Below are 17,696 nucleotides of genomic sequence, written 5' to 3'. Positions count from 1 at the left end.
TAATCCAGAGGAAGAGCAAATATTGTTTCTTGCTCTGAAGTCTGGCCTAGAATTCTTCCCTCACACTTAGGTAAATGCAAGAAAACTGGGGTAAAGTTTCCATTTTATTTTACCATATTGCGGGGTAAGCACTATATTATAACAGCTGGCTTCAGAATTCCTTCTATACAGGAAATGGTCTTTAGGGACATAGAACCTTAATTAACTGCTTGGGTTAGGAGGTAAGAGTCTGAAGTTCTGTCAACAATAGGCTGAACAACAAAAGAAAGTGATAATTCCCTAAAGGAAAGAATAAGAGGGATTTGTATTTCTTCTCTTGGAAGTAAGGACTCGAACAGAACAGAACAGAACAGAGAGACAAAGATGAGAAGGGAAAGAGAGGAGTCTGGGAGATGTGTAAGGACACGGACTGCATGATTTCTGGGTCGGTGGAAATTTCCTTCTGAGAAAATGGCTGAAGAAAATTATGTTGGAAAGTTTGCATTTCTACAACTAAGGTAAAACCCTTTCTTCCACCCTTTCTGTTCCTGTCTTCAACTCAATCTCAAGTAAAGTCTGCTGCCTATATTTCTATTTTTTTGCTTTGTTTTGTTTTTAATGAAAAAATAGTTGCGTCAATGAGATTAGCCAACAGAATCTGGCTGCATGTCAGCAAGCGCTTGAGCTGACATTTCCCACTCCACCCCTCTGGAAGTCCACAGAAACCTTAGGGAAGGCTTTGGACCCTAATCAGGTATAGGATTTCTGGTAAAATCCTTTGCAGATGCCTCCACTCACTTATGTTTTAGCTCTTGAAGGCTGAGTAGGTCACAGTTTTCTGAGTACAAGTATTGAAAATTAATACCATTGGAGCTTTGCAAGTTATAAAATAACACTTTATAAAAATAAAATGTTTTTATGTCTAGTATCTGATTTGATGCACATAGGAAATCTGTGAGGTAAGCAAGTCAGATATTATTACCCGTGTGTTATAGATAAAAATAGAGGGAAAACAAACAAAATCAAACCCAGAGAAATTAGGCACCTATTCAAAGCCCCGTGGCCAACAACCCTGAAGTTAATGCTTTTGACTGGGATCTCATTCCAGATTCATCTTCCCAGTTGCTGAACCTGGAAGGTCCATAAAATCCACCATAACTGTGAGCTGATCTTCTGGACGATCGTCAAGGACCCTCATTTACACTGTACTTTTATACAGTAAACCCAACCTGTCTGTGTGGTAACATTGAAACTCTAGACACCATCTCCTTTTCTCCACCAACATATCTCCTCTAATCTCTTTGGACTTGGCATTTGTCTTTTCAAAAATTTATTTGTTGCATTTTAGACTTCATGGTCTTGCGTGGACTGAGCTTTCTCAGTCCTATCATATCAGTTTCTTCTAGCTACTATAACAAGTTACCACAAAGTTAGCGGCTTAAAACAACAGAAATATATTCACCCACAGTTCTGCAAACCAGAGTCTGAAATGGCGATTGCAATCCAGGTGTTGGCAGGCATGCAGTCCCTCCAAAGCCACTAGGGGAGAATCCATTCTCTACAGCTTCCAGCTTTTAGTGGCCGCCAACATTTCCTGGTTTGTGGCTACATCATTGCAATTTCTGCCTCTGTGGTCACATTGTTTCCTCCTCCTCTGTTTCTGTGTCTAAACTCCTTCTGTTTCCTTTATAGGGACACTTGTGATTGCATTTAGAGCCCATCCAAATAATCTAAAATCTCCCCATCTCAAAATCCTTAAGTTAATCACATTGACAAAGACTCTTCCATTCCGTATAAAGTAAAATTTTCAGGTTATAGGTGTTAGGATCTGGTATAGGATCTGGTGCATTAGTTACCACTCTATCAGCTTATTACACTGTATCCTCTTGTATAAAGGTACTGCATGCCCCTTTGCTTTTGGTTCTGGAGAGTTCCATTTCTGACTGTAAACCAGGGCAACCCTTCACTGTTATGCAACACTCTCTGGAGTGTTTAATTATTGTACCTCGCCTGAAGATCTTTTTCTTAAATCATACTGCTATTCACTTTGAGAATTTATGACACAGATGAATTTGATTTGGAAATTGCTCAGTTTTCTAGAAGAATCTTTCTGAGTGATTTTATAGTTCATTTTTGAAAGCACATAAGATCCAGTTACCCTTCTAATTATTTCCCATGTTTCTTCTGTTCTTCATAATACAACTTTATCACAGTTATTGCACATGCATTATATTTACTTCATATGTTCTCATTCCATCTATGATCCATTATAATCTGACTTCTACCTCCATCCCTTCACTGAAACTGCTCCTGTTTTAGTCACTGATAACTAGTATGACCATAAAAACTATCATCCAAATGAGGATATTTTGAAAGTGAAAGTAGATGCTATATTATGGTAACTACTATTCTAGAAACTAACTACATGAGGGCATGGGACATAAACTAGGGTTATCCCAGGAAAACTAGGGGACTTAGTTACCCTTTGTATGATCTTCACATTGACAAATTCAATACACACAATTTTGTCTTTGTCTTACTCCAAATGCCACCAAGTTCTTAACACAGCTGAACCCTTCCTCTGTTCACAATGCTTTTTCTCTTCTGTCATACCAATGTTTTCCCTAATTTTTCCCTCAAACAGAAAACTCCTGTATTTTTTCCCCATTTTTGCCTGTCATTGGCCACCCTTCCTAAGCCTGCTTACTTGGTTGCTCCTTCTCTACCAATTATCTATATTCTAGATTCTCTCAGGGCTCAATTTAGGCCCAACTTTTCTCTCTGCCATGTATATTCTTGTGGCGTTAGATGCCACTATATGTTGGAAACTTGAATTTATGTCTCCAGACAAGACCTTTCGTACGTGTTCTCAGATTCAAATGTTCATCTACATTTTGATGTCTCCTGTTAGATATCACATGCCTCTTTAAATGTTATATACTTTTACTTCCCTATACATACCGTACCAAAACTGTTTCTCTCCCAGTCTACTGTATCAGAGAAAAAGTTACCACCAACTTGAAAGTGTAAACCAGAAACCCATGCCATCCTATCCATTTGCATCTGTGCTTATTTCTACCTCTAAAACACTGTTCAAATGTAACCCATTCATTTCCATCTCTTCACCACAATTGAATCAACTATCAAACTTTTCCTGCAGCTTTTTTTTTTTTCATTTTTGCTACTTGGAATTCATTCTCTACACAATAGCCAGAGTGATTTTTAATGCACACACACACACATCTGGTATATTATTTTTATAAATATTAAATTAATAAAATGTCTATTCTTGTTAAACTTTAATGCCTTGTGGCTTCATAACCATTGACCAAATGGTTTCAGGGAAATGAAGATATTAATATAATACACAGATAGTGAAGATTTCTAAGATATGACATGAGGAGAATTTTTGCCAGACCTCAAAAGTAAGCAGAAAGTTTCTCTTGGACAAGACATGGCACATCAACAGACACAAGTGTGCAAGGAGAAATGAAAATGTTACTAAGTTAGATATAAGGCTTCTGGCACATCCCCATGGAGTAAAACCCTGGGGTGAAGAGGCAAAGGATGATAGAGAATCTAGTCAGGTAAGGGATGAGGCCCAAACCAGGGGACTCTGATTTGTTGTGGTCTACGGCATTCTTGGAAAGGAACATCCTAGAAGGATGAAAAGAGAGAAAAGTGGTGTCGTGTTGTCCTCAACATAAAGAGCACTGGAAATACCACCTGTATATGGCAAGTAAGGGATCCAGTTATTCCCGCATACTCTCAGCAGGGCATTTGGGAGAGGCCTAAGTTGAGAGTTGAGTCTACCTTAGGATTACCATGGCAAAGGAGAAGTGACTTTTAAATAGAGGTTGCATAGTAGACAGACTAGTTGGGGGCCAGGTGTAAAACAAGGCTGAGACTCAGGGATTTAATAGTGAAAAAAAAGCTCAGATTGGGCCAAATCAGTGAGGGGATGAAGGGGATGGAATGAAGGGTCATTTGCTGAAAGCAGAGAGGATCCACATTTGGTGAAGCATGACATGAGCACATTTGTGCTTCCCCAGAGCCATCTTGAGGACTGGCAATGATAGGGAACTTTGGGAAGAGGAAAAAAAGCTGTAGTGGGGAGTTAGAACTTGATTTTAGTGACTTTATCCAAAGAGTTAAATAGAAAGAAGCTGCTTTATTTTTTTAATTTTTTTTTAACGTTTATTTATTTTTGAGACAGGGAGAGACAGAGCATGAACAGGGGAGGGTCAGAGAGAGAGGGAGACACAGAATCTGAGACGGGCTCCAGGCTCTGAGCTGTCAGCACAGAGCCCGATGCGGGGCTCGAACTCACAGAGTGGGAGATCGTGACCTGAGCCGAAGTCGGCCGCTTAACCGACTGAGCCACCCAGGCGTCCCAAAAGAAGCTGCTTTAAATGAAATGACAGATTCCTTTTATTGAAAAGATTGAGATTTAACTCACTACCCGATAAGAATTGGGAATTGTGAGCAAGACAGAAGCAATTATAGAAGATAAAGAAGGCTACATAATCTTGCACATCTGAGGTAGTGTGCACACTTTACAAAAATCTTGATACACACAAATCAGATTTTAACTCTCTTTTTGCCTTCAATTGGCTATTACTTTTGAATCTAAACTCAGTAGCAAGTACTGCAGTGTGTAGCAGGATATGGCCAATTCTAAATCCTTAATTTCTTCATTCTATTTTTCCTCCTGCTCAATGAAATGCAACTGCACTAACCATCTGTCCAGTCCTTCGATAAGCCAGGCTCTTTTCCCAACCTGGGACTTTGCCAGTTTTCCCCTCCTTCTGGAATGTTCTATAGTGCCAACATTCACATGGATGGATTGTTAGTATTCTGTGGTTTTAGTTTAAATGTTACCTCTATGAAGAAGCATTCCCCACCTAAAATAAGTGTCTCTACTGCCCTCAATAATAATTCCTAAAGATACAATATTTCCATATCATAATCTTAGTTTATAGCACTCATTACAATCATTGTACCTATCTGTTCTTTGTCCCCACAAGTGAATTATGAACTCCATAAAGGCAGAAATATTCATACTGGTCACTGCTGTTTTTCCAGTGCCAGCTCAATCATTTGTACGTGGTAAATATTCAACAGACATTTGTGAATGAAGAAATAAAACTTTCATATTCAGTGGTTCCTTATTAGTAACCAAATTAAATTAAATATCTTAGATCACCATTATATAACTTTGTAATACAACACTTTCCACTGACTATAAAGTCAGTGGAAATATACTTCCTACTTTCTTCCACAATCCACATACTTTAAAAAAAGTCCCGAGATAATTATTAGTTCCATTTTTTGTCCTGTAAATCCTTGCCATTGTATCTTTTTGATCATATAACTTCCTTTTTAAAAAAAATTTTTTCAACGTTTTTTGTTTATTTTTGGGACAGAGAGAGACAGAGCATGAACGGGGGAGGGTCAGAGAGAGAGGGAAACACAGAATCGGAAACAGGCTCCAGGCTCTGAGCCATCAGCCCAGAGCCCGACGCGGGGCTCGAACTCACTGACCGCGAGATCGTGACCTGGCTGAAGTTGGACGCTTAACCGACTGCGCCACCCAGGCGCCCCGATCATATAACTTCTTTGAGCTGACTAGCCCTTTTCAATCTCTAAATATTTTAGTCTTATTATTTAAAGCTCTTCTCACACAATAAAAAGAGGTTAGAGTGGGAGAGAGCCAAAGCATAAGAGACTCTTAAAAACTGAGAGAGAACAAACTGAGGGCTGATGGGTGGTGGGAGGGAGGGGAGGGTGGGTGATGGGTATTGAAGAGGGCATCTTTTGGGATGAGCACTGGGTGTTGTATGGAAACCAATTTGACAATAAATTTCATATATTAAAAAAAATAAAGCTCTTCTCACATACCACCTTTCCTATGAGGCTTCCATCAACCTTAGTTTGATGCTCTGTAGTCTAGTGGAATTTTGTCTTTACCTATGTAAAGCTACCTGTCTCATCCAAACTATCCTCACATAAATACATATACATGTATACGCACACACTTATCTGTTAGTGTCTAAATATATAAAATGTATGGCTTTATCCTTTGGTTCATTGGTTCCCTTAGTACTATGTCTTTCATGTGAATAAAGGCACTAAATAAATACTGGATGTATATGTTAAGGAAAAAAAAACTATTTTACAATAGTACCATGCTTTTGAAAACTTCTTTCTACATCTGCATGCATGTTACAAATAGTACCTATAAAGTTCGAATCACTCCCAAACCACAAATTTGCTAAATTTCCATCTATACTTTTTAAAACATGAAAATATTCATAAATGTTAAGGGGAAAGATTGAGTGCAGAAACGGAACAGAAGTAGCATTCGTTAGGCTTTTGCCAAGTACTAGAAATTATACTAAGAGGTTTATTTACATTGTCTAATTTAAATTTAATATCTACAATATCCCTATGAAGTAAATGTGCTGATTTCTCAAAACATCAGACTTAGGGAAGCAATGGGAATAATCCATGACAAATAAGGACTCACATCTACAAAATTAAAATGCTACCATTACTAAAAGAGTTCCACACCAAAGGACAGTTTTTAGTTGAATAAAAAGAAAAGTAGCAGAGGGAATCCACCACAGATTCAAAGAGTAGTTTAAGAATTAAATCCTTAAGAAACATTAAGAAGGTGAAAAATTGTTCTACTAAAGGGTATTTTGTCAAACTTACATAAAGAGTCAGAATAGATATTAGCAAAGACAGGGAAATTAATTTATAAAGAATGTTAATTAAAACGTGAAAGAAATCTGGGAAAAATTACTTCTCTTATTTATTTCAAGAAATCTTTTGAGCTGCTAATGAGAACATTTGGATTATCTCAGGAATAATTGCCTTAGTATTTATTGTATCAAATTATGAGTTTCTAAAGTTAAGGTGAAGGAGAGAGCTTAGTTGCAGATGAAAGAGAAAATAATGTAGCAACACAGAAATAAGAAATTGGTAAACAAAATATAGGTTAAGCTTAGACTTGTGCAAATCGAAAGTAGGATAAATCTTCAGTGCTTTAAAAAAATATCTAGGGTTCAACAATTACAATGGCATCTGGAAAGTTGCCCCTAGCAGTCCATCCCACTTTCCCATTATTATATCTAGGGATTCAGAAAACAGATATTTGAAGAAAGAGAAGAGGAAGACGACAGAATCCAGAAAGTTTCTTTTTTTTCCACCAACTATAAGGTCAATAAATCATTAAGAAAGCATAATTGAAGGCCCATCCTCACCATGTTGCCCGTGATCTCATGCAAAGGATCTTCAGTACACAAGTGAAAAGTTTATACCCACCAGAAATCCAGGCCAGTATCACTCTGGGTGCCTCAAAAAAGCATCACACACACAGCAGTTATGTATTCCTCCCTCAGCTCTCTCTCTCCACTACATTCATTTGTTTAGTACAAACTGTCAGAGCAGGACTGGGCAGAAAGGATAAGAGAGGAACGAATGAACTTGGGTACATCTCTCCTCTCTACAGCATTCTAAGTAGATGCAGAAGTAGAGATAGAGAGGAGATGGGGCATGTTTCTTCTTGAGTTTTGCTGATTTTCATGTGTTCTTGGTTGGCAATCTAAGAACCAGAGAGATGAAAAGGAAGACACTGCATCAATCCAGCAGATTTATACTAGATGAAAGCCAATGAGATAGTGGAGCCTTTGCTGGGATCTGTGGAGAACAACCAGTTGGCCATGTGTGCTTCAGGAAGCAGTCTCAGAACACAAGGGGTCATAAAATGGGGCCGTGAGCAATTCACATGGACAGAGGGTTGACACACAGTGACCTGGATGAATTTTCCTTCATTTCAGAGGAAATACATATATTAAAGATACTTAACTCTAAAATAAAAATAAGAATAGGCTAAAGTGGGTGCCTGGGTCGATGAGTCGGTTAAGCATCCTACTCTTGACTTTGGTTCAGGTCTTGGTCTCTTGGTTTGTGAGTTTGAGCTCTGTATCAGGCTCTACACTGACAGCACAAAGCCTGCTTGGGATTCTCTCTCTCTCTCTCTCTCTCTGCCCCTCCGCCACTCATGCCCATGTGTGATCTCTCTCTCTTTCCCTCCCTCTCTCTCTCAAAATAAATAAACATTAAAAAAATAAAAAAATACATTAAAAAGAAGACTAGGTGAAGTAATGAGACATAACAGGCCTACAAGATAATTCTTTTACAAAAGCAGAAGGAGTTTCAAAGAAAACTGGCATTTTCCAAGTGTATAAAGAAATATCGACTCTATGAAACAGAATTGGAATATAATAAAGAGAGAATGGGATGGGATAAAAAGACAACAGAATGCAATAAAGGAGATGGGTAAGAAAAGGAAAAGTCACAAGGAAATTACAAGTGCAATTGCAGAATTAAAACCGTTAGTGGAGGAAAGACAGCTTTAGCTTTACAAGCATAGAGGTGGTATGTGAATGCAAATGAGAGGCTGCAAACAATGTTTAGGAAAAGAGTGATGCATGAAAGAAATGAGGAAGTGGAATGATGGGCTGGGGATCAAGATGTATTTTTAATAATTTTACGTACACCTTTAAAACACATTAAATGAACTGATGAGTGATCAATGGATTGAAGAAAATTTCCATGAAAGAGAGGCGATGTCCACCTTTCTGGATTTCGGCTCTGGGTAGACCTCTCTGACTTTCCACTTTCCATCAGACCTATTAAACTCACCTGCATGCATATTAATACAACTTTGTATCTACCCAATTCTAGCATCATAGGGTATTTAAGATAGCAACTGTCTCATTCTTCGAGCAGTCCAAAATCTCTTCCATAACAATATTTGCAATGGAGAGAGTAATTTTTTAGCCTTCTCTTCTCTAGCTCAGACACCAGCAACCTATTTTACTTTTCTTCAAATAACCAGTTTTCCGTGGAAATAATCATCTGTGACAGCCTTTTCTGGTAGCACAACATTCTTTTGTTAAGATATGGTTACATCAGTTGAATATGGTAGTGCAAAATGTGTGAAATAAAATAGACTGTGGTAAATATGTTGTTTCTATTTTTTGCATATCAATCTCCTTTAACATTTTGGTGTTAACATAGTTACATTTCATAAATTATAGAATAAATATTAGCATTTATAGAAGATGGTTCTGGAATATCCTTATTTGGAGATTTTTAAAAATTGTGCTAAAATATACATAACACAAAAATTTCTTTTTAAATCATTTTTAAGTTTAGTAGCATTAAGTATCTTCATGTTGTGCAGCCATCATCACTATCTATCCCCAGAACCCCTTTCATCTTCCAAAACTGAATCTCTATACCAATTATTCTCCATTGCTGTATTTTCCTAGCTACTGGCACCCACCATTCTACTCTCTGTCCCCATGAATTTGACTCTTCTAGGTACCTCATATAAATGGAATTATATACTATTTGCTCTTTAGTGACAGACTTATTTTACTTAGCATAATGTCTCCAAGTTTCATCCATGTTGCAGCATGTGTCTCAGAATGTCCCTCGTTTTTAAGGTTGAATAATATTCCACTGTATACATACACCACATTTTATTTATTCATCTGTTGATGCATCCGTGGATTGCTTTCATCTTTTGGCTATTGTGAATAATGCTGCTGTGAACATAGGCATCCAAATATCTGTCCAAGTCTCTGCTTTCCATTCTTTTGGGTATATGCTCAGAGTCAATTTGCTGGATCATATGGTAATCTGTGTTTAATTTTTTGAGGAACCATCATGCTGTTTTCCACAGTGACTGCATTAGTTTACATTCCTACTGATCAGGCACAAGGATTCCAATTTCTCCAGGTTCTTGGTGATTTCTTTTCTCTAGATGGAATGAGTATGAGTTGAGGAAGACAGGGAGATCTAGATGATCTTTAAAGCCCAACCTATCTTGTCACCTGTGATGCATTGCCTTCAAGAAAGAATTTACTAGGTGGTTCTCTACTTGCCCCAAAGGGTTAATAACACTTTTATTAGCACATGACTTTCTCTTAGAGAAGAGACTACATGCCCAACTTAATCTTTCAATACTCACAGCAATATATTGTTCAATGCATATGCATCCCCATGTTCTACTATTGATAAGAATGAAATATCTGGAGGATGGAGAGAGCATTACATTTATTTGGTACTGGTGTGCTGAAATGGAAATAAAAATAGAGGGGACTTGCCTCGGGGTACATTCCTCCAAAACAGACCCTGACATGAGAAGCTGTGTAAAAGTGATTAAGAAGTGCTCCCAGGAGAGACCATTAGGAGAATGGGGAAGGAAGGAAAGAGAAAGGACACAAGCCAAATAAGGTACTATGTCTAGGGTACAATATTTTGGAGCACTGTCACTCCTCAGAGTCACTTTGGCTAGGTCCTGTAGGGGAACTCTTGAGGTGACTTGGAATACACCTCAACATTGTTCCAGTTGGGGAAAACAGGCCAAATTATTGACCAGCTATTGGTGAGGCGTGGTCAGGGATTTCCAGCTCTCCTTTGCATATAGGCAAAGTGAGTTCTGGCAGCTGGGGGCAGCCCTCCAACAAAAAGACATGGGTATTTGCTGTTGGGATTGAAGCCACACTGGGCATGTGCATGAACATGGTATAAGGATCCGAAGGGATATGGCAGAGCACTCCAGCCTCTGCCACAGAGGTCAGAATAAGGCAGTATGTATCCTGAGTATAATAGGCAGGCAGGGATTAGAGTTGGGTGCATTTAGTGTCAGCCATTTAATATAAATAGCTTGGGGCACCTGGGTGTCTCACTCAGTTGGTTGAGCATCCGACTCTTGATTTTGGCTCAGGTTGTGATCCCAGGGTTGTGGAATTGAGCCCTGTGTGTCGAGCAAGGAGCCTGCTTAAGATTCTCCCTCCCTCCCCCTCCCCCTCTGCCCAACTCCCCCGCTCACATGCTCTCTCTCTAAAATAATTATATATATACATATATATATACACACATAAATAACTTGAAGAAAGAACTTTGTATCAAAACTTTATTTATTAAACAAAAAATGCACCATTGGAATAACATTTCTATAAAAAATGAATATGAGACTGTTCTACAGTGATTACAAAACCCCCTTTTTCCTCGTGTGGTAGTATACAAGATCGAGTGTAGAAACAGTCATTGTTTTAAACTGTAAGCAAGTATCCTTTCTCATAGAACAAGATTTACACTTAAATATTGCAATCACTAGTCTAATTTGGTTAACAATGCTAGAGTCTTGACAATTTAAAGAAACTCTTTGTAGGCTCAAAATACCTTTGTTTGTTTAAAGGTGTTTTGTAGCAACAAAAAATTTCTTTTTCCACTAAGGCTAGTTAAAGCTGTAGTATACCCATTTCTACCAAATAAACCTACCACTAGCACACTAACAATTTGAATTGCAAAGCCCTTTGAGAGAATGAGTAGCACTGATCTGCAAAATGCTGTCAGAATATTTTAGATTTGGTGTTATCTTGTTTGAATGACCCTGGAAAGGGAGAAGGTGGTAACGATGAAGCTTCAGTGGAGGCTTTGCCTGGACTTATCCTCATACTCAGCAATGGACAGTTCATTTCCAAAGTGGTCCCTCTGAGATATGGAACACTGCAGCTTTAATAGCCGTATCTAGATTCCCAACCAGATCTCCCTTTTTATCATAAATTATCCAAAAAGAAGCCACTCTAAATAATAAATTAAATATTACTTATAAAAAGTACACCCCAGACCCACCCACCCATCCCCCAAACAAGCTGACAATTCACAAAGTTCAGAATTGTCAGGTTTACCCTACAATAATAAAAAACAGCATTTCTCCTCCTCTCCAACATTCCTTTCTTGCATCTGAAAATATGCTTTCAGCACACAGTGAGATCTCTTGGCCCATGCATCTGTGACATCTTGCAGAGTTTTGCTGTTGCTCTCCAACCAACAAAAAATTATAGGATGGCAATGTACAAAGGCTCTCTACTGAGAGCAGGAGAAGAAATCCTTCAGAGTGCAGCCAGAAGTCGCCAAGTGAACGTTACCCAACAGTGGCAATGCAGAGCGCAGGAGTAAGATGTATTTGTGGATGTGGGCGTGGTATTTGGTCTCCTATATAACCTCACTGACCAGGAAATAGGCATTTATTTTCATCATTACCTTTTGGAAGTAGGTATTTGGATAGCAAAGGACACTGAAACATGGGAATGTGTCTTTTTTCATTAGAATGGAATATCACACAAAATGTCTATGATTTTCTAAGTATCTACAGTAATTTAAAACATTGGAATCAAGCAAAAAGCTTTTCTCTGCAAGATTTAAGTGATTTCTGAAATTCATGAGAGAAATAGACATTATGAGTAAAATGTTGCTCTGAAAGAAATTTTTAAAAGAGAGAGAGATGGTAGACGTGAGTATATGCCTGCTTCTGCAGCTCTAGAATGTTATGGGATCTGTGTTGTATACATGGTTGTGAACGGGCTAGGATGCTAGCCTCTGGCCTTCGGACAGTGTGCAATTGCATGAAGTAAACTAGTTGATTGAGGGAAGGAAAACAACCTTGTTCCACATCTATTTTAAGGTTCAGATGATTTTGTTTTCTGTAAGCATAACTAAAACTAGGGAATTTTTTCTATTTGTCTCTGTCTCATAGACTAGAAATGGAAGTTCTAAAACCACAAGTTTGAGTCTGGGATCCAATTTCATCTGAAATGGCACAGTGATTTCTTTAGAGGTGACATTTTTTTTTTGTTGGAGTTATAGTTCAGCTGCCATATATGAAACCCTCTATTAAATTTGGAGGAGATTTTAGTTATTTCTCTAAACAAAATCAAAAGACAGATGTATCAAAAGGGTGGATAAGAATGAGTAATCATCTTCCAATACAGACTATGAAGGTTTCCAGAAAAACCTACTTAGAAATGCTTTATTGGAAAAGCCGGTGAGTGCCAAACTTTAAAGTTTCCAAATATTGTTTGGAGCAACACACTAATGCAGGGTATCTCTCCTTTTGTAGCTCCTACCAAGGCAGAGGACCAAACATACATGTCGTTTTGACCACTCCTTATTTTGAAGAGAATAATGTTATATCCAATCTCTCATATGAAGTTCTAATAAATTCACCTCTTATATCCCTGGATTGATCTGTTTTTTCTCTCTCCCTCTCTCTTTTTTCCCCCCCAGATTATTCAATTGAGTGTGCATTTTATAATACCCAAATGTAAAGTTCCATTATTTAAATATTCTAGAAGCTTATAGCCCTATTTTACAAAGAGGTAGCTATGAGTGTTTTTTTATTGAATGTGAATCACTAAGAAACATTTAACTTTTGGCTACAGCATCCTCCAAATACGCTTTATGCATTTTGAGCTATCTGCATTTTTGTGCGTTTAACAAGTGCAGAAATTTCTAGAGGAAAGAAAAAGAGCTTTCTTATCGGTATGAAATACAAAAGAAACGTACCAAACTTTTTCAAGAGGAGGCTCTGGCCTGACAGTTCAGTACAGTGTAGAGGAGGACTGAGCAGGCCCTGCCAAGTTTTATTTTCTTCTTTTTCAGGGAGAAATGAGCCCTGGTGGCAGAGCTGCTGGTTGGCTGTCAAACATCACCCTATGGGAGTCAGAGAGATTTATGAGCTTAAAGAGCCCTGGATGTTATGAACTAGGCTCGAAGTAGGAACAAAATAGAGGCTATCTTGCAGTGTTCACACATTGCTTCTTGTCAAGAGATCAGAAGACTGGGAAATTAAAAAATGACCTGAAAACTTGAGCAGGCAGTTGTATACATATGTGAACTCTTTGAGATAGTGGGGAGCAGAGTTTTACAAAAGCTGTGGTGAAGTCACTGCGGACTAAAACCATTGGGTAAAGGGCACGAGAGTCTCTTGAGAGGATTTAAATGGATTCTACTATATCTTCAAGGCATGAAGCAAAGCCTTATTAGCATTACAAATTACTAAAACAAACCATTGTATTTCTTTAATGAAGAAAGTTTTAAGAGCATGCACCAGAAATATACCTCTCACCGAAAACAGATAATGCATATGTTCGTGTAGTTTTACCAATTTTTATTTATTAAGGTCAGTGACTTTGACTAGAGTCAACTAGAATTTTGTGAAATTCTAGTTCTCTTGATTGTCCAGATACAGTCTATAGATTGAAGATGTGACTCTATCTGAAATTTGAGACTTGTAGCCAGTTTCAAACAGAGCACTCAGGATGTCATTCTTTGGGTAGAGAATGCTTTCAGAGAATGTTCCTTGTTTATGAGTATTAGAAAGGGGGGGCATTCTAGGACCTTGAGTGGTAAAGCTAGCCTAATGAACATTTTCTGAAGTAATGAATTATTTCTGCAATATTCGGGATTATGTTAGGAAATGCCTTGTTCCCGGTCAGCGGAAGGTTGTCTACCTAAGTGCCCAGATTTTGAACAAGAATAATCTGCCCTATAGAATAACGTCACATAGCTCTTCAGAAGAACTTCAAGAAAATCTTAGTATATTGAAGAAGCACTCTTGTTGAAGGAACAATTTCACAAATGGACCGGACTTTCTAATGAACCATTTGAACAAGCCCTCTCTTTGACATCAGATTTCCTTCCCGACATAAAACTGTAAAAAAATAATCTGAATTATTACTTCTGTTACAGTGCCATTTTGCTCAAAATATTTTATTCAGGGATTCATATATAATTACCCACCTAATAAAAGGAGCTATTAGGTTGTAAAGATCCTATCCCTTCCATGCTCTTTTAAAATTATGACCTACTCAAGCTTGAAATCAAAGACAGAGCTGAAAGGAATAATTCAGCTGAAACTCTCTTATTGGGTTTTCAAGTCGCCTAACTGATAAATATGCAAATTAGCTCCCTTTTGGCGATTCAGCTGCATAAACAGGGATTAACTCCAAATGCAGCTGAAAATTCAGAAATGAAAAGGGTGCACGCAAAATGTTCTTAATTTCACCTAGTTCCAAGCTGTAGATAAACATGGCGATAGGAATTTAAAATTCTAGTTCACAATGAAGATGCAGCTCTGAAAAGCATCCACTGGATTTATAATGTGTCAGAAGCATCAAGAGGCACCTTCCTCTCTGCATCTCAGGCAGAGTGTAGGTTCCCTTGACAATAGGGCTTGGTGGTGGCCACTGACCAAAACTGCCCCCTCTGAGTCAGTGAGGAGCCTGTCGTGGGAAGTGACATCACTCAAAGGCAGGTACTGTGTGCAACTGCCTTCCATTTCACTTCCCTTCCTCAGGGCCTGTTCTCAGGGAGTCTGCCATTTCCACAGAGGGTGACAGGGATGTTGGTCAGGAGGCCAAGCAGTGTGTGGGAGCTGGCCACCTCATCAGAGGCTGGCAGCCATGGAGAACTCAGGGAGGGACAGGACGGAGGGGGGGAAACACTTCCGTCCAGACTTCTGAGGAAGATGGCCTTGGTGAAGCTTTGAAATGTCATCACAGTGTGATATGGCACAAAAGCCACCCAAATTGAAAAGTGTCCTATTACAAGCTTAAGCACATAATTACCGTGTGTCTGAGAAGATTGCATATTGTATCCTCTTTCAGGAAACAGACTCCTACCGGCAAGACACCACTAGTTGCAGATTTTTATATTCCAACTCTTCAGACACAAATATTAACCAAGGGCAGATTGACAAATACTTGCAAAAATGGGTGAATTTTATAGCCGCTTGCTAATACCCACCACTGGTGCAAGATGAATGTCTGAGTTACAAAACATAAGCCTTCGCTGCCTTTTGTTGACTTATTTACTTTTTGTGCTGTCAAGAAAACATCCAATCCTTTGGTGCTATGTAGTGAGAGAATTTCCGTGGGCGCTTTGTACTTTGAAGTTGAAAACGAAATAATGAGCTTGCACTGATTTGCCACGGGATGGGACAGGCTTCAATAATGCACTTGCATTTTGTGAGACTAGACCTACAGGAAAAGGAAATGACAGGCCTCGATGAAGGAAAACATAAGCATTAGTTATGACGGTGTGGTCACTGCAGTGGCAAAGACCCAGGACTAGTCTAGCAGCTTCAGCTTTGACATTGCAGTGAAGACGTTTATTTACTTTTGTTTAGGGACCCCATAGTAATCATTGTGAAATTCCTGATGCCTTTGAAAGAAGGGACACTTATTCCTTCTGAACCGCTTCAGGATCCTCCGTGAGTGGTCCTGATTGTTGACCTGTACACTGGTTAAGAGTTCTTGGACACAGGTGTGCTGTTTATGGGTAATTGGTATGCTGCAAAGTTCCCGGAAAATACACCTCATCAATTGGGTAATACGTGTTAAAAGGCCGAGCCTGTGATGGCATTAAGTTGCTTCATTAGCCCTTCCAAACTTGCCATTTGTTCACTCAAATCATCCTGTTCATACACCTACAGGAAGAATAAAAACAAAAGTTAGGACAGGTGAACATCAATACATTCCTTTTATGAAGGCAGTGGCCATGTCTAGTTGGTTTACTCTGTATTCTCAAGCATGACACAGTGGCTCATAGCCATAGCGAGAGGCTATGCTCAGAATAGAAGCATTGAATGAAGATGTCAATAAAAGAGGTGGTGAGGAGAGGAATGATTGCATACTGTTTCACTAACTTCATCCCTGTGTTGAGGAAAAAGCTTTAGAGTGAAAAGAAAAAAATCTCATTTCACACTGTCTGTGTGGTCTCAGTTAAGTTAGTGAGCCTCTCGGATATACAGTTCTTCTCAGCTACAAAATGATGATTTCTATTTCATAGGCTAAGTATCTTGTAGCATGTTTAGTGACTACCACAGTGGCCAGGACATGGTTCATATTCAATATGTTCTCCTTTTTCCTTCCAATCTCATCCAGCAGGATATGAACACAATGTATATCACCATGTTTCTTTTCTTCATAACACAACATAGGTACATTTTTGTGTGGGAGTTTGATGGGCTTTGCCTTGATCAGTGAAAGGTCTGAAGATTATGGCTTTGTTTTGCGGGTGGAAACAAAATTCTCGCCCCAAACCAGAGTTGGCTATGTGCACAGCACAGTAGTAAAGGCAATCTTATAGCCACCAATATGATTGGTGGGTAAAATGAAGAGGTCAACCTGCAGAAGTCTTGAACATATTCTCTATAACAGCTTTTTTCTTTCTTGTCTCAACATACCCTTTATTTTGACTAATGCAGATCTGCCCTACTTGATCATTCTTGGCCATTCATTTGATTCAGTTATTGGGTTAATGAGGCCTGAGTCATGATTTCTAGTTCTGTATAGGACAGAAAGCATTACTCACTACCTGGTCAGAATGTGTATCTAATCCTGCCAAATAAATACTGTTGATCCCAAGAGAACACTGGTGGAGCTTATATGGGGGGTAGGTCCTCACTCACTCTAGCGCCAAGGAAACAGCTGAAAATGCATGGTATTAAACTGGTTGAAAATGGTATGTCTTGCAGAAATCTCAGCATGTCAGTGAATGATTTGGTCATATACCATATAATCTCCAGAGCTGAATGGGAATTGAAAAGTGGACAATTTGGCTCAAAAGACTGGTCTACATATGAAGAGTGAGGTTGAAGGGAGGGGATTAGTTGATAACTCATTTCCTAACATGTTTGTTGGTTGTTTTTCTTGAATTATCTAGGTATCATTGTGTAGCACAGCAATCACTAGCCACATGCAGCTATTGGATTTTTGAAATGTGACTAGTCTGATTTGGAATGTGTTATACGTATAAAATACACACCAGATTCTGAACACTTAGTACAA

At 38.7% G+C, this 17,696-nt stretch overlaps 1 protein-coding gene across 4 annotated transcripts in view; it reads right to left on the bottom strand.

Annotated features, from left to right (window-relative positions):
• Window positions 1–10,961: 10,961 nt before the first annotated feature.
• The window catches only part of DCC (DCC netrin 1 receptor), a 1,150,608-nt gene continuing 1,143,873 nt past the window's right edge, over window positions 10,962–17,696 (bottom strand). For all 4 annotated transcript variants that reach the window (XM_045042312.1, XM_045042313.1, XM_019815281.3 and 1 more), the window contains one exon: window positions 10,962–16,333. In XM_045042312.1, coding sequence (XP_044898247.1) covers window positions 16,244–16,333 — 90 coding nt within the window. In that variant the 3' untranslated portion in view covers window positions 10,962–16,243. The remainder of the gene's footprint in view (window positions 16,334–17,696) is intronic.

This window comes from Felis catus, chromosome D3 (genome assembly GCF_018350175.1).
Source record: "Felis catus isolate Fca126 chromosome D3, F.catus_Fca126_mat1.0, whole genome shotgun sequence".
Taxonomy (NCBI): Eukaryota; Metazoa; Chordata; class Mammalia; order Carnivora; family Felidae; genus Felis; species Felis catus.
The sequence above is the reverse complement of the archived record's forward strand: the minus strand, read 5'-3'. Positions and strand labels throughout refer to the sequence as shown.